This window comes from Chiloscyllium plagiosum, unplaced genomic scaffold, assembly GCF_037043375.1.
Source record: "Chiloscyllium plagiosum isolate Xiang-an unplaced genomic scaffold, Cpla_swu_hap1 HiC_scaffold_5, whole genome shotgun sequence".
NCBI lineage: Eukaryota > Metazoa > Chordata > Chondrichthyes > Orectolobiformes > Hemiscylliidae > Chiloscyllium > Chiloscyllium plagiosum.
The window spans coordinates 91,240,248-91,254,607 of NW_028270143.1; the positions used below are offsets into that span (position 1 = coordinate 91,240,248).

At 43.0% G+C, this 14,360-nt stretch overlaps 1 protein-coding gene across 1 annotated transcript in view; it reads left to right on the forward strand.

The window, feature by feature from the left end:
* The first annotated feature begins 495 nt into the window (after positions 1 to 495).
* rab18a (RAB18A, member RAS oncogene family) overlaps positions 496 to 14,360 on the forward strand; it is a 44,213-nt gene continuing 30,348 nt past the window's right edge. Inside the window, exons 1-2 of the mRNA XM_043690511.2 lie at positions 496 to 628; positions 8,502 to 8,557. Of these exons, the coding sequence (XP_043546446.1) occupies positions 561 to 628; positions 8,502 to 8,557 (124 nt within the window). The 5' untranslated portion in view covers positions 496 to 560. The remainder of the gene's footprint in view (positions 629 to 8,501; positions 8,558 to 14,360) is intronic.

The window sequence follows — 14,360 nt, forward strand, 5'->3', positions numbered from 1 at the left end:
GGCACATCTAAATCGTGCTTATATAATTAATTATCCAACTATGCTGGAGATTTTCACATTTCAACAGAGATAGATGAAAAACTCTGTCCCTGCATTGTTGTGAAATTAAAATATCCAGTTTGATGTTTATGCATTTCTGGACAGAGGGCTTCAAATATAAATATTCATGAAGATATTAAAATACACAAAAGATAATTACACAACGTCTTTATTTTATTTACAGGAGAAAGAATAGTTTACTAGCTGAAGCTCATGATATTTCTTTTATTGTCCAAATTACACTTTTATTCAATGACAATGGGAAACAGCCGCTGAGTGATCAATGGGACTCCGGCATCAGATTAGACTGGAGTGGGGCGGACTCAAGAACCTCCCTCTGATTGGCTAATGTCTGTGGCAATCATTTTCCGTAACCCACGGTGACGTAACGGGGGCGGGTCATTGCCGCTAGGGGGCAGGGAAAGCGCTAATCGTGCCGTAAATTGTGAGGTTTTGTAAGTCAAGGGGAGGTGCCGTAAAGCAGTGTGGGTGGGTTTGACATCGCGGGCTGTTTGAGCGCTATGGACGAGGACATACTGACTACCCTCAAGATCTTAATCATCGGCGAGAGCGGCGTCGGCAAGTCCAGGTGAGGCGGTGCCGAGTTCTTGCTGGTTCGACCGGGTGGTTCTCGGGCTCCGGTTTCTGGAACCGAGCTGTAGGCCTCGGCTTTCCTGACGCAGCAGCTCAGCGTCCAGTTTTCGCCCGTTGATTTGTAAATGTCACTTCTGCAGGTGCTTCAGTTGAACAATAATATTTTATTTCTGCAGCCAGTGTACTATTTCTTCATATCTCCTAAACTCCAGACTTGACCTCAATTATCGAATCTTAAATTATCCCAGTCTTTGTTAAAATATTAATCCCTAACACAATACTGACAGTATCTATACTGACATATCTGTATACTTTATCCCCTTTACCCAAATCTACCCCAATCCGAATGTGATAGTGACAATCCCATATCTTCAAAGCCTTTTGGCTCATGTCTCTAAATCTGCCATCAAACATGCAACACGGCAAACCCGAGCACCTAATCTTAACCTGCTGAAACCCAAAATTCATATTATCAGTTTTATTCACTCCACACAATGTGAAGGAAAGCCTGAAGGCATTGGTGACTGCAAAGACTATGGACCCTGGCAATGGATCCAGATTGCTGGATCCATTTCCCAGGTTAAAAACAATAACTACAGATGCTGGAAACCAGATTCCGGATCAGTGGTGCTGGAAGAGCACAGCAATTCAGGCAGCATCCAACGAGCAGCGAAATTGACGTTTCGGGCAAAAGCCCTTCATCAGGAATAAAGGCAGAGAGCCTGAAGCGTGGAGAGATAAGCTAGAGGAGGGTGGGGGTGGGGAGAGAGTAGCATAGAGTACAATAGGTGAGTGGGGGAGGAGATGAAGGTGATAGGTCAGGGAGGAGAGGGTGGAGTGGATAGGTGGAAAAGGAGCTAGGCAGGTCGGACAAGTCCGGACGAGTCAAGGGGACAGTGCGGATCTGGAAGTTTGAAACTAGGATGAGGTGGGGGAAGGGGAAATGAGGAAGCTGTTGAAGTCCACATTGACGCCCTGGGGTTGAAGTGTTCCGAGGTGGAAGATGAAGCGTTCTTCCTCCAGGCGTCTGGTGGTGAGGGGGCGGCGGTGAAGGAGGCCCAGGACCTCCATGTTCTCGGCAGAGTGGGAGGGGGAGTTGAAATGTTGGGCTACGGGGCGTATTCAACTCCCCCTCCCACTCTGTCGAGGACATGGAGGTCCTGGACCTCCTTCACCGCCGCTCCCTCACCACCAGACGCCTGGAGGAAGAACGCCTCATCTTCCGCCTCGGAACACTTCAACCCCAGGGCGTCAATGTGGACTTCAACAGCTTCCTCATTTCCCCTTCCCCCACCTCATCCTAGTTTCAAACTTCCAGATCCGCACTGTCCCCTTGACTCGTCCGGACTTGTCCGACCTGCCTAGCTCCTTTTCCACCTATCCACTCCACCCTCTCCTCCCTGACCTATCACCTTCATCTCTCTCTCTCTCTCTCCTCCCCCCCCCCCCCCCCCCCCCCACTCACCCATTGTACCCTCCTCTAGCTTATCTCTCCATGCTTCAGGCTCTCTGCCTTTATTCCTGATGAAGGGCTTTTGCCCGAAACGTCGATTTCGCTGCTCGTTGGATGCTGCCTGAATTGCTGTGCTCTTCGAGCACCACTGATCCAGAATCTGGTTTCCAGCCTATTCTGGTCTAACTGCAACAATGGCGTCTATCTGATAATGTGGAAAATTTCCTGTTTTGCCCAATACACACAAAATGGTAACTCCGATAGAGTCATAGAGTTAACCAGCATGAAAACAGACCCTTCAATCCAATTTATCTGTACTGACCAGGTATTCTAAACTGATCTATTCCCATTTGCCAGCATTTGGCCCATATCCCTCTGAACCCTTCCTATTCATTTACCCATCCAAGTGCCTTTTAAATGTTGTAATTGTATCTGTTTCCATCTCCACCTCTGGCAGCTCATGCTGTACACATACTACCCTCTGAAAAAGTTGCCCCTCTGGTCCCTTTTAAATCTTTGCTCTCTGATCTTAAATTGAAAAGTGTGATGCTGGAAAAGCGCAGCAGGCCAGGTGGTATCCGAGGAGCTGGAGAATCGACGTTTCGGGCATAAGCCCTTCTTCAGGATTCAACTCTGGTCTCCAGCATCTGCAGTCCTCACTTTATCCTCTCTGATCTTAAAGCTATGCCATCTAATTTTGGATTCCCCTATCTTGGGAAAAACACTTGGGCTATTCACCCTATCCATGCTTGTCATGATTTTATAAACCTCTATAAGGTCATCCCCTCAGTCTCTGATGCTTCATGTGAAAAAAGCCCCAACCTATTCAGCCTCTCCCTTTGGTTCAAATCTTCCAATTCTGCCAACATCCTTATCAATCTTTTCTGAGCCTTTTCAAATTTAACAACATCTTTCCTATAGCAGGGAGACCATAATTGAACACAGTATTGTAAAAGTACTGCCCGATAAATCCGCCATCTACTTTCCGAATAAAAACTTCATACAACTATCTCTCTGTGGAGCACTATAACAAAAGTAAAATGAGTAACAGAAGCTTATCAAAATTAGATTGATGTCGTCTCTGGGGCTGATGATGTACCCCAGGCCCTGTGGGGAACCACTGGCACTTAAAAACCTCCATTGTGCCAGTGGGCACTACTTGCTCCCCCTCAATAGGCACCTGAGCACTAATGCAATAATATTAGAAGGGGTCAGACAGTTGGATACAACGACTCATGCCATTGTTTGGACGTCTTGATGATCATTTTGGATTGGACCACGAGGAGGACCTCCAACCTGCCTGCACCTCTGTACAGCATGCCCAGAGATTAAGACCGAGGGCTGGAAGTGCAACCAAACGTTTAAGAGCAGCCCATTTACAAACCTAAACCTCAATTGAAGCATTCAACGTAAACATGGAATACTGTTTCCTCTAGGCCGCAAAAACATTGTATGGCTAGGCATCCAGTGAACTTTTTAAATTTCCTATAGCATATGCAACATTCTCCACCTTGGGATCCTGATGAAAAATGAAAAGACAGTCTTACAATGGGTGTTCCACTTGGGATCGCCACTGCTAGAAGGTAAAATGTTAAATCAAGGTTACCGAAGTGTCAGACAAAGGTGAGGAAGTGGAGTGTGTGCAGCAACAGTGCATTCAGGAATCTCATCCATGCCATTTGAAAGACATAAAGGAAATTCCTGAGACAGTTCAAATCGTGGGGCGTCACATACCAAGGAGGACTGGTATCTGGGACCAGAATCAGATTCCAGACAGATTACTGTCAGTTCATCTGGAAGCTCATGGCAGTGCCTGAGCCACTTCAACTCCCTGTACATTCTCGGTTGAGTAGTAGAGTTAGGAATCTCTGGATGGCTCAGGCAATGTGGTGGATGTTGACTGACATTCTCGCTGCCAATTACACTGGTAACATCCAGTCCACTGCTCTGCCTCCAACAAGTGCCTAGCATTCATAGCCTTCTCCTCTGCGAACCACCAACACTTTCTGATGGAGCAACCTGCACCTAAGCAGTGGCTTCCTTGTGACAGTTGCCATTCCCTTTAGGCGGTGACCATTTCCCATACCTTGATCAGGTCCAAATAGAAGGCAGGCAATTCCTGGAAGAAATTCTAAGGACTCATCCACTCCATAAACAGGAACTGCATGTCATAATCGAGCCAATGCACCTGATAGAAGAAATATCTTTTCAGTGCACACCACCTTGGAGGAAGATCAAGATAAAGATGTTGCTGGAAAAGCACAGCAGGTCAGGCAGCATCTGAGAAGCAGGAAAATTGACATTTTTGGGCAAAAGCCCTTCAGGAACAGAGGCAGGGTGCCTGCAGAGTAGAGAGTTAAAGGTGGGGGTGGGGAGAAAGTAGCATAAAGTACAGTTGGTGAGTGGGGGTGGGGTTGGGGTTGGAGGTGATAGGTCAGAGAGGAGGGTGGAGTGGATAGGTGGGAAGGAAGATAGGCAGGCAGGTAGGACAGGTCATGAGGGCGGTGTTGAAGAGCTTCAGGGCAGATGAGATGACCTGGGGGTTGCAGTGAGAGAGACTCACTGAGGTTCTTGTAGATTGAGGAGGAAAACTTTTCAAGACAGGCATCCTTGCAAGATGATTCGCAGTAGGGTTAAAATAACTAGGTAAAAACAAGGACTGCAGATGCTGGAAACCAGAGTCTAGATTAGAGTGGTGCTGGAAAAGCACAGCAGGTCAGGCAGTATGCGAGGACCAGGAAAATTGACGTTTCGGTCAAAAGCCCTTCATCGGCCCCATTCCCATTCACCCATTGTACTGTTTGCTACCCTCCCCCACCCTCCTCTCTGGCCTATCACCTCCATTCCCACCCCCACTCACCTATTGTACTCTATGCTACTTTCTCCCCACCCCCACCCCCCTGTCATTTATCTCTCCACTCTGCAGGCACCCTGCCTCTATTTCTGATGAAGGGCTTTTGCCCAAAACGTTGATTTTCCTGCTCCTCAGATGCTGCCTGACCTGTGCTGACACCAACCTGACACCAATATTTTAAACCTACTCCAAAGAAAACATGAGACTCGCTACCTCAGCAGCGATCTAGTGTTGCTTTTTGTCCCAGTCTGTATGTTGTGACAAACTTTAGGGGCGGGAACAAAATGACTGGCTGCTACCACTACTATGGTAGCAATCGTTTAGTTTACGACCAGCTCTCTACCTCTATAAGACAACACTTGGAACTATTCTGTTCAGCATTCTAAGTGATTGGTCACTTTGTTTTCCAACTCTTGCCAGTTTGGTGGCCTGAATTTCTCAGCTAATGATACAGCGCAGCAAGACTTGGAGATCTTGGCTTGGGCTGATAAATGGCAAGTATCATTGCCTCGCACTTGTATGAGATGAATGTAACCATTTTCCTTCGCACTTAGTGACATCACTAAATCCCCATTAACAATATCTTGGGACTTCCCAAAGGTCAGAAACTAAATTGGCCAGCTATATATGTGTTCAAGTCTTTATTTCTACATTTGAACTGGAGGTAGGAGCTCCATGTTTTAACTGTCTACCATAGGTGCATCTAAGAATTTTGAAATAATTGCTTACGTAATTTAACCTTTGTCTTTTCAGGTATTCTAGTGTAATGTCAAATGCTTAAACTTTATTGATGGACAAAACATAAGCCATTGTTCTAATAATTCAATCTTATTTTTGGCCGGAATACATAAGATCTCTAATTCTGTACTGTGTGAATTAGAGCATGCCAGGTATTTCACATATGCTTTGAAAGAAAGAAACTAATTTTACTTATAGAACAGAAAATGCTGGGAAACTCAGCAGATCTGGAAACCTCTTCAAAGAAAAGTGGTGTTAACATTTCAAGTCCAATGTGACTCTTCTTCAGAATTGAAGAGGGAAATGTAAAAGTGATGTGTCTTGCTCTTTATCTCTACTTCTTTATCTCTCCTTTCTCTCTTCCTCTTTCGCTTTCCCTCTGGCCCTCGTGCTGCTGCTGAGGCCCTCTGTTGTTTGTGCTCTGTTCCTCTTATCAAATTCCTGGTTGCTTAAGAGGGCAGAATATATTCAATGCTGCAGCATCCACAACACTCTAGGGTAGAAAATTTCAAGGTTCACAGTCACTTGGGGGAACAAAATATCTCATCTCAGCCATAAATAGTTGGCCCATTATCCTGACTTGTGTTTTTCATTGTGGGGTCTAAGTCTACTCTGTGCTATCTGTCCCATCAGAATCTTGTGTATGTTTTGATGAGATCACCTATTGTTCTTTGAAACATGAGAGCGCAGGGTCAATTTGTTCAGTCTCACTTCTTCAGCTTCTTATGTCAGGATCCAATCTAGGCAATATTCAGTGTCCTGCCTCCAATGCAAATACTGCAATTTCTTTTATTAGCCAGCACCTATGGGCCAGTTGATCAAATATTCTGGACAATCAAGATGTCCACTTTAATCAATGTATTAGAAAAGTAATGCAGGGGGTGTGCACATCGCTGTTATACTTTATTTTAAGCGTAAATCACTTAAATAATAATGCAACTTTGCCTCAAATAAAATTTACTGTCAGAGAGCCCTCTCACTCTCTCACTCAGCTGGCAAGGTGTAGTAGACAACAAAGAAGGTTACCTCAGAATACAGTGGGGTCTTGATCAGATGGGCCGATGGTACGAGGAACTGCAGATGGAATTTAGATGTGAGGTGCTGCATTTTTGAAAGGCAAATCAGGGCAGGACTTATGCACTTAATGGTAAGGTCCTGGGGAATGTTGCTGAGCAAAGAGACCTTGGAGTGCAGTTTCATCTTGCAGTTTTAGGTAGATAGGATAGTGAATAAGGGATTTGATATGCCTGCCTTTATTGGTCAGTGCATTGATGGTCAGAGTTGGGCGGTCGTGTTGAAGCTATACAGGACCACCATTGGAATACTGCATGCAATTCTGGTGTCACTACAGTGGGAAGGAAGTTGTGTAACTTGAAATGGTTCAGAAAAGATTTATGAGGATGTTGCCAGAGTTGGCAGGTTTGAGTTATAGGGAGAGGCTGAATAGGCTGAGGTTATTTTCCCTGGAGTGTTGGGGGCAAAGGAGTGACCTTGTAGAGGTTTATAAAATCATGACGGGCATGGATAGGATAAATAGACAAGGTCTTTTCCCTGGGGTGGGGGAGTCCAGAACTAGAGGGCATAGGTTTAAGGGTGAGAGGGGAAAGAGTTAAAAGGGATCTAAGGGGCACCATTTCCTGCAGAGGGTAATATGTGTATGGAATAAGATGCCAGAGGAAGTGATGGAGCCTGGTGCAGTTACAACATTTAAGAGGCATCTGGTTGGGTATTTGAATAGGAAGGAAGGGTTTAGAGGATATGGGTCAAATCCTGGCAAATGGAACTAGATTAATTTAAGGTATTTGGTCGGCATGGATGAATTGGGCCAAAAGGTACGTTTCTGTGCTGTATATCTCTGATTCAATGACGACTCAAATATTTTGGTAGATTGCGTTATTTGAGGCGAAATGACTTGAAATATTGCATGTGGCCATTCAGTTGAGCATCAAATATATTCGCAGATAAAAATAAAAATCTACAATAATTAGACAATAATACAGTAAACTTTGCAACATTTGAGATACAATATTTGTTGGTTTATCGAGTGTACCTGTTCATGAGGTGATAATTAAAACAAAGTTTGCTTCATATTTTTAAAGTATAGAAATCAAAACTGCATCGTGCTCCAGGTTTGTTCTCACCAATAGTGGGCGGCACGGTGGCACAGTGGTTAGCACTGCTGCCTCACAGCGCCAGAGACCCGGGTTCAATTCCCGCCTCAGGCGACTGACTGTGTGGAGTTTGCACATTCTCCCCGTGTCTGCGTGGGTTTCCTCCGGGTGCTCCGGTTTCCTCCCACAGTCCAAAGATGTGCGGGTCAGGTGAATTGGCCATGCTAAATTGCCAGTAGTGTTAGGTAAGGGGTAGATGTAGGGGTATGGGTGGGTTGCGCTTCGGCGGGGCGGTGTGGACTTGTTGGGCCGAAGGGCCTGTTTCCACACTGTAAATAATCTAATCTAATCTAATCTAATTCTGATGCAATTGTAGCAGGATTTCTGAGTTCTGATGGTGACTGCAACCGATTCTGCTTTCTCTCCACCAGATGCTGCCAGATCTGCTGAGTTTCTCCAGCAATTCCTGTTTGTTTTGTCGTAGGACTTTATTTTTATATTGTATATCCCTTATAAAACATGCTTTAGAGTGCCATATCACTTTTTATTACAATTACAAAGATAGTGTTCCTGTTAAATCCCAGCAATCTTATTGAAGAAATTACATAAGTTACAAGAAAAAAGTCCACTTTTGATAGCTGCGTTTTTGAATCTTTTTTAAAATCTTGTGCTTCATTTGTTCTGTGACTGACAATTCATTTAATATTTTCAGTTTGCTACTACGGTTCACAGATGATACCTTTGACCCTGAACTTGCTGCAACAATTGGTAAGTTTTTCCCAAAGTAGATTAATGATGATAGACTGTTTTTGTGAACAAAATTAGTGAAATCACTTTGTATGAAGAATGTTTTTGAACTCTTGTAGAAAGCCATGCTGTTTAAAGAATTTGCTCAGATCATGAATAATTTCTTGGTGAAACCAGAGTGAATCTATCTTATAATTAAGATGACTGCTGCAGGGAATATAGCAATTTTATCGTATAATTTTTAATTTCCCAGTGTTTCTGTTTCACACTGATCTAGCTGCAGTCAGTACTGAAGGAATGAAATAATTCTCCACCTTCAGCACACAGTGACTGTTCTTAAAAGGTTCTTAATAAAGCTCCAACTATATGCTAGACTGAAGAAAACATCTCCTACTGCATATATTTCCTGAACTTGCTTTTTTTAGGCTTTCACTGTGCCAATGAAAAATATTATTCAATTTATGATTAGTCTGGTCATGTGGATAACTGACCACTGAAAACTCTATTGATGGTTCAAACCTATTACGGTATCCTACAGCACAGAAGGCGGCCATTCAATATGTGTGCCTGTGCCAGTGAATGAGCTATTCCGTTTAGCTATTCTGTTTGAGCTTTTTTGCTTTTAACAAGAAAGATGCCAGTTTCTCCAGTCGTGTCAACCTGAAGGTCCTCTTCGCTGGTGCTTCTCTGAACCCTCTGTAAAGCCTTGACATCTTTCCGAAAGTATGCTATTCAGAGTAGCACATGAGACTGCAACTGAGGCTTAATGTATAAATATTTAACATTGGTTTGTTACTTTTTATTCTTTGCCTCAAAATTTATTTTTTATAAAGGTGAAAGAATGGCATATTAACTTGCTGAATAACTTAGTTCTGTAACTTCTGCAATACCAATCTTGGATTAAAATAGTCATCAATCTGCTGGACTGAGCTTCACCCATCACACCTTCCAATTCATCCTGCATACTTCTCAAGTCCTAGCTATACGAATACCACATGACCAAATAATAAATCAACATGATAAAAAGGTACAAATCCAGAAGTTTCCAATCTATCATGGGAATGCTGTTGTAACAAGGATTACCTCATGGCAATTAGCATGAGTTATTAGTCCCTAGGAAAATTAATCTTTTTCTTTTAAAGAATCAGTCTCTCCTGTCTTTTAAAATCCTAGCCATCATTTAAAATTGCCTTCGTGCCCTTGCTTCAGAAAACCTCGGTAACTACATCTAAGGTTTGTTTCATTATTTAACACTGCTCTTTTTAATTATCATTATTGTACTATCTGACTACCTAGTTGCTTTTCCTGTACTCTAATTCTATTTTCAAATACCCTGCACCTTGCTACATCTCACCATCTTCAAAACCTACAATTTTGCATTGATCTCCCCTCCCTTGTCCTCCCAGTTCCTGCTTAGCATGCTTTTTCTTCCCTTTTTTTTGTAAATCACCTTTTGTGAATCACTCTTCAGTTCATGTTATTTACACGTAGAGTTACATTTACTCTGCTTAGCAAATGAGCTAAATGCCTTGAAACTAACAGTACAGCTCATACCAAGGCAGATAAGTGAAGCAATGAACCTTTAGGTGCAGCAAATCTATTGCCAGCCCCATCTGGAACTTTGACCCTGACTGAAGGAATTAATTTCCCTCTGACTGTAGAAATAATAAGTGAAAACGTCTTCAGTCTCATCCCAGTTCTGAGGATAGTGTTTAAGGTTTACTTTAAATAACTTTGGCAGTAAAAGACAAACTGTCAACCTCATTTAGACGATTGCTGTTATGCTGAGCAAAACATTCATAGTAATCCAGTAGAGATGCTCTTCTAATTTGTGTTTAAAATGCGTTAAGTAGAATCAATTACTTTAGATTATCTAACCGAGGAATGTTTAATGTTGAAATGTCCCATGTTTCATTTCCAATTACTGGTTTCCCAGTTCACCTGAGCACAGCGATGCAGTGATCTTTATTAAATGTATTACATTTACTGAGCTCTGTTGAGAACAGTTCTCTATGTTAGCTGTAGGGCTGTAGAGGATCCATGTTAACCAGCATTTAAATTGTCCTAGTTTCCATTGTTGCATTTGGAGTTAACTACACTATTTAGGTCTGTAGTCACGAAGAGTAGTAGGTATCTTTCTCCTAATGAATCTGTTGTGAGCTGTTGTAGAACATAAAACATTACAGCACAGTCTAGGCCCTTCGGCTCTTGATGGTTTCAAAGCTTATTGTAACAATCTGAAGCCCATCAAACCTACACTATTTCATTTTCATCCGTATGTTTATCCAGTGAACATTTAAATGCCCTTAAAGTTGGTGGGTCTACCACTGTTATAGGCAGGGCATTCTGTGCCCCTATACTCTGAGTAAAGAAACTACTTCTGACATCTGTCCTATATCTGTCACCCCTCATTTTAAAGCTACATTCCCTCATGCTAGCCATCATCATCCGAGGAAAAAGGTTCTCACTGTCCACCCTATCTAATCCTCTGATTATCTTTTATGTGTCACCTCTCAACCTTCTTCTCTCTAACGAAAACTGCCTCAAGTACTTCAGCCTTTCCTCATAAGACCTTTCCTCCATACCAGGAGCGTTTCAGAGCGTTCCTACTTGCGGAGCGTTTCAGAGAACACCTCTGGGACACCCGGACCAACCAACCCAACCACCCTGTAGCTCAACATTTCAATTCCCCCTCCCACTTCACCAAGGATATGCAGGTCTTTGGACTCCTCCATCGTCAGACCACAGCGAAACGACGGTTGGAGGAAGAACGCCTCATCTTCCGGCTAGGAACCCTCCAACCACAAGGGATGAACTCGGATTTCACCAGTTTCCTCATTTCCCCTCCCCCCAGCCTGTCTCAGTCAAATCCATCAAATTCAGCACCGCCTCCCTAACCTGCAATCTTCTTCCCGACCTCTCCGCCCCCACCCCAATCTGTCCTATCACCCTCACCTTGACCTTTTTCCACCTATCACATTTTTGACGCCCCTCCCCCAAGTCCCTCCTCCCTACCTTTTATCTTAGCCTGCTGGACAAACTTTCCTCATTCCTGAAGAAGGGCTAATGCCCGAAACGTCGATTCTCCTGTTCCCTAGATGCTGCCTGACCTGCTGCGCTTCTCCAGCAACACATTTCCATCTCTGATCTCCAGCATCTGCAGACCTCATTTTCTCTTCAGAATCATAAGTATCAGGTTGCTGAATCTAACTAATAATTTAGTTATTTGAAGAATTTTTAAAAACTGGCTGTGTTAATGCAATACCTTTATGTATTGTCATTGTTCTCATCAGGTGCTTTGGGCTGGCAGTAAGTGTTACCAGCTTCACATGCTAAGCATAGAATATCATTTTATAAGTTCATGAAGATCATCCAATTGTGAATAGATAGCCTTGAAAGGGAAATAATTTATGAAGAGAAATTGGACAATTAATTTCTGGTGACTTTGGTTTTTCTTGAAAATTTTAAGAAAAATGTCATTGTTGTTTGGTTAAAATGGGATTTTAATTGGAATACATAATTTTGTTTTAATTCTTTCATGACATTTGGGCATTGTTGGCTAGTCCAGCATTTGTTATTTATTCTAAATGCTCAGCATACAGTTAAGAATTAACCACATTGCAATGGGACTGGAGTCATGCCTGGGCCAGACCAGGTAAGAATGGTAGGTTTCCCTCCCTCAAGGGACAAGTGTATCTTTGTAACAATTGATAGTGATGATTGCTATAAGACTGCATTTTATTGGATTCAAGTTTGCTATGGTAGGATTCGAACCCCTAACTTCAGAACATTAACCTGAAGGCCTGGATTACTAGTCCAGTGATATTACCATTACACCACCCCTCCCCTGACTACAGTGCCACTTTTGTTTGTAAGCTGTATTATTTTAGCTTGCGTTTCAGAAGTAAATAGTGTTTAAGGATAGGTGAACCGGTGAATAGAGAAAGTTTCACTTTGTCAGATGTACTTGTGCAGTTTCCTAATTATTTTCAGGCTTTCCTTGCATCCCAGCTTTGGGTTTACAAAGAATTACATAGAATGTACATCATGGAAACAGGCCACTTGGCTCAATTATTTTGTTCTGCATTTAAACCCGTGTGAATCTCCACCCATTCCCAGCCATCCAGGATATCTTACTATTCCCTTTTCTCCCATATTGTCATCTGTTTTCCTTTCTAAAGTATTTAAACTATTTGCGCCAAGAACTTGCTATGATGATAGGTTCCAAATTCTAGTCTTTCTTTCACAGAGTAAATGGATTGCTCCCTTTTTCCTTATTACATTTTATTAGCAATAATGTTGTATTTATGGCTCCTTTTTCAATAAGTGAAAGCATTATCTCCATATGCACCATATCCAAACCATTTATAACAATACTCACGTTTAAATCTCCTCTTCACAAAATGAAACAGTCCAACTTTCCGAAATAATCATAGTCTCTCAATTCTGGTACCAACTTTGTAAATCTTTTATACATTGACTCCTGTGCTTCTATTCCCTTTTTACAGTATAGAGTCCACATTATGCATTTTACTTGAAGTGCAGTCTGACCAGGGTCCTGTATAACTTTAATATGACATCACATATTTGCTTAGCAAATACCCCTAGTTCAAAGTTTGTGAGAAGATTTGTAGCTCGGGTGCTCGTTGTTGTGGTTCTGTTCGCCGAGCTGGGAATTTGTGTTACAGACGTTTCGTCCCCGTCTAGGTGACATCCTCAGTGCTTGGGAGTCTCCTGTGGAGCGCTTCTGTGATCTTTCATCCGGCATTTGTAGTGGTTTGAATCTGCCGCTTCCGGTTGTCAGTTCCAGCTGTCCGCTGCAGTAGTCTGTATATTGGGTCCAGGTCGATGTGCTTATTGATTGAATTTGTGGATGAGTGCCATGCCTCAAGGAATTCCCTGGCTGTTCTCTGTTTGGCTTGTCCTATAATAGTAGTGTTGTCCCAGTTGAACTCATGTTGCTTGTCATCTGCGTGTGTGGCTACTAAGGATAGCTGGTCGTGTCGTTTCGTTGCTAGTTGGTGTTCATGGATGCGGATCGTTAGCTGTCTTCCTGTTTGTCCTATGTAATGTTTTGTGCAGTCCTTGGATGGGATTTTGTACACTACATTGGTTTTGCTCATGCTGGGTATAGGGTCCTTTGTTCTGGTGAGTTGTTGTCTGAGAGTGGCTGTTGGTTTGTGTGCTGTTTTGAGTCCTAGTGGTCGCAGTAGTCTGGCTGTCAGTTCGGAAATGCTCTTGATGTATGGTAGTGTGGCTAGTCCTTTGGGTTGCGGCATGTCCTCATTCCATTGCCTTTCCCTTAGGCATCTGTTGATGAAGTTGCACGGGTATCTGTTTTTGGCGAATACATTGTATAGGTGGTGTTCTTCCTCTTTTTGCAGTTCTGGTGTACTGCAGTGTGTTGTGGCCTTTTTGAATAGTGTCTTGATGCAACTTCTTTTGTGTGTGTTGGGGTGGTTGCTTTCGTAGTTTAGGACTTGGTCTGTGTGTGTGGCTTTCCTGTGTACCTTTGTGGTGAATTCTCCGTTAGGTGTTATCTGTACCATCACATCTAGGAATGGGAGTTGGTTGGCCTTTTCTTCCTCGCTAGTGAATCGGATTCCAGTGAGAGTGGCGTTGATGATCCGGTGTGTGTTCTCTATTTCTGTGCTTTTAATGATTACAAAGGTGTCATCCACATATCTGACCCAGAGTTTGGGTTGAATTTGCAGTAAGACTGTTTGTTCTAATCTTTGCATTACCGCTTCTGCTATGAGTCCAGAGATAGGTGAGCCCATGGGTGTGCCGTTGATTTGTTCATACACTTGGTTGTTGAATGTGA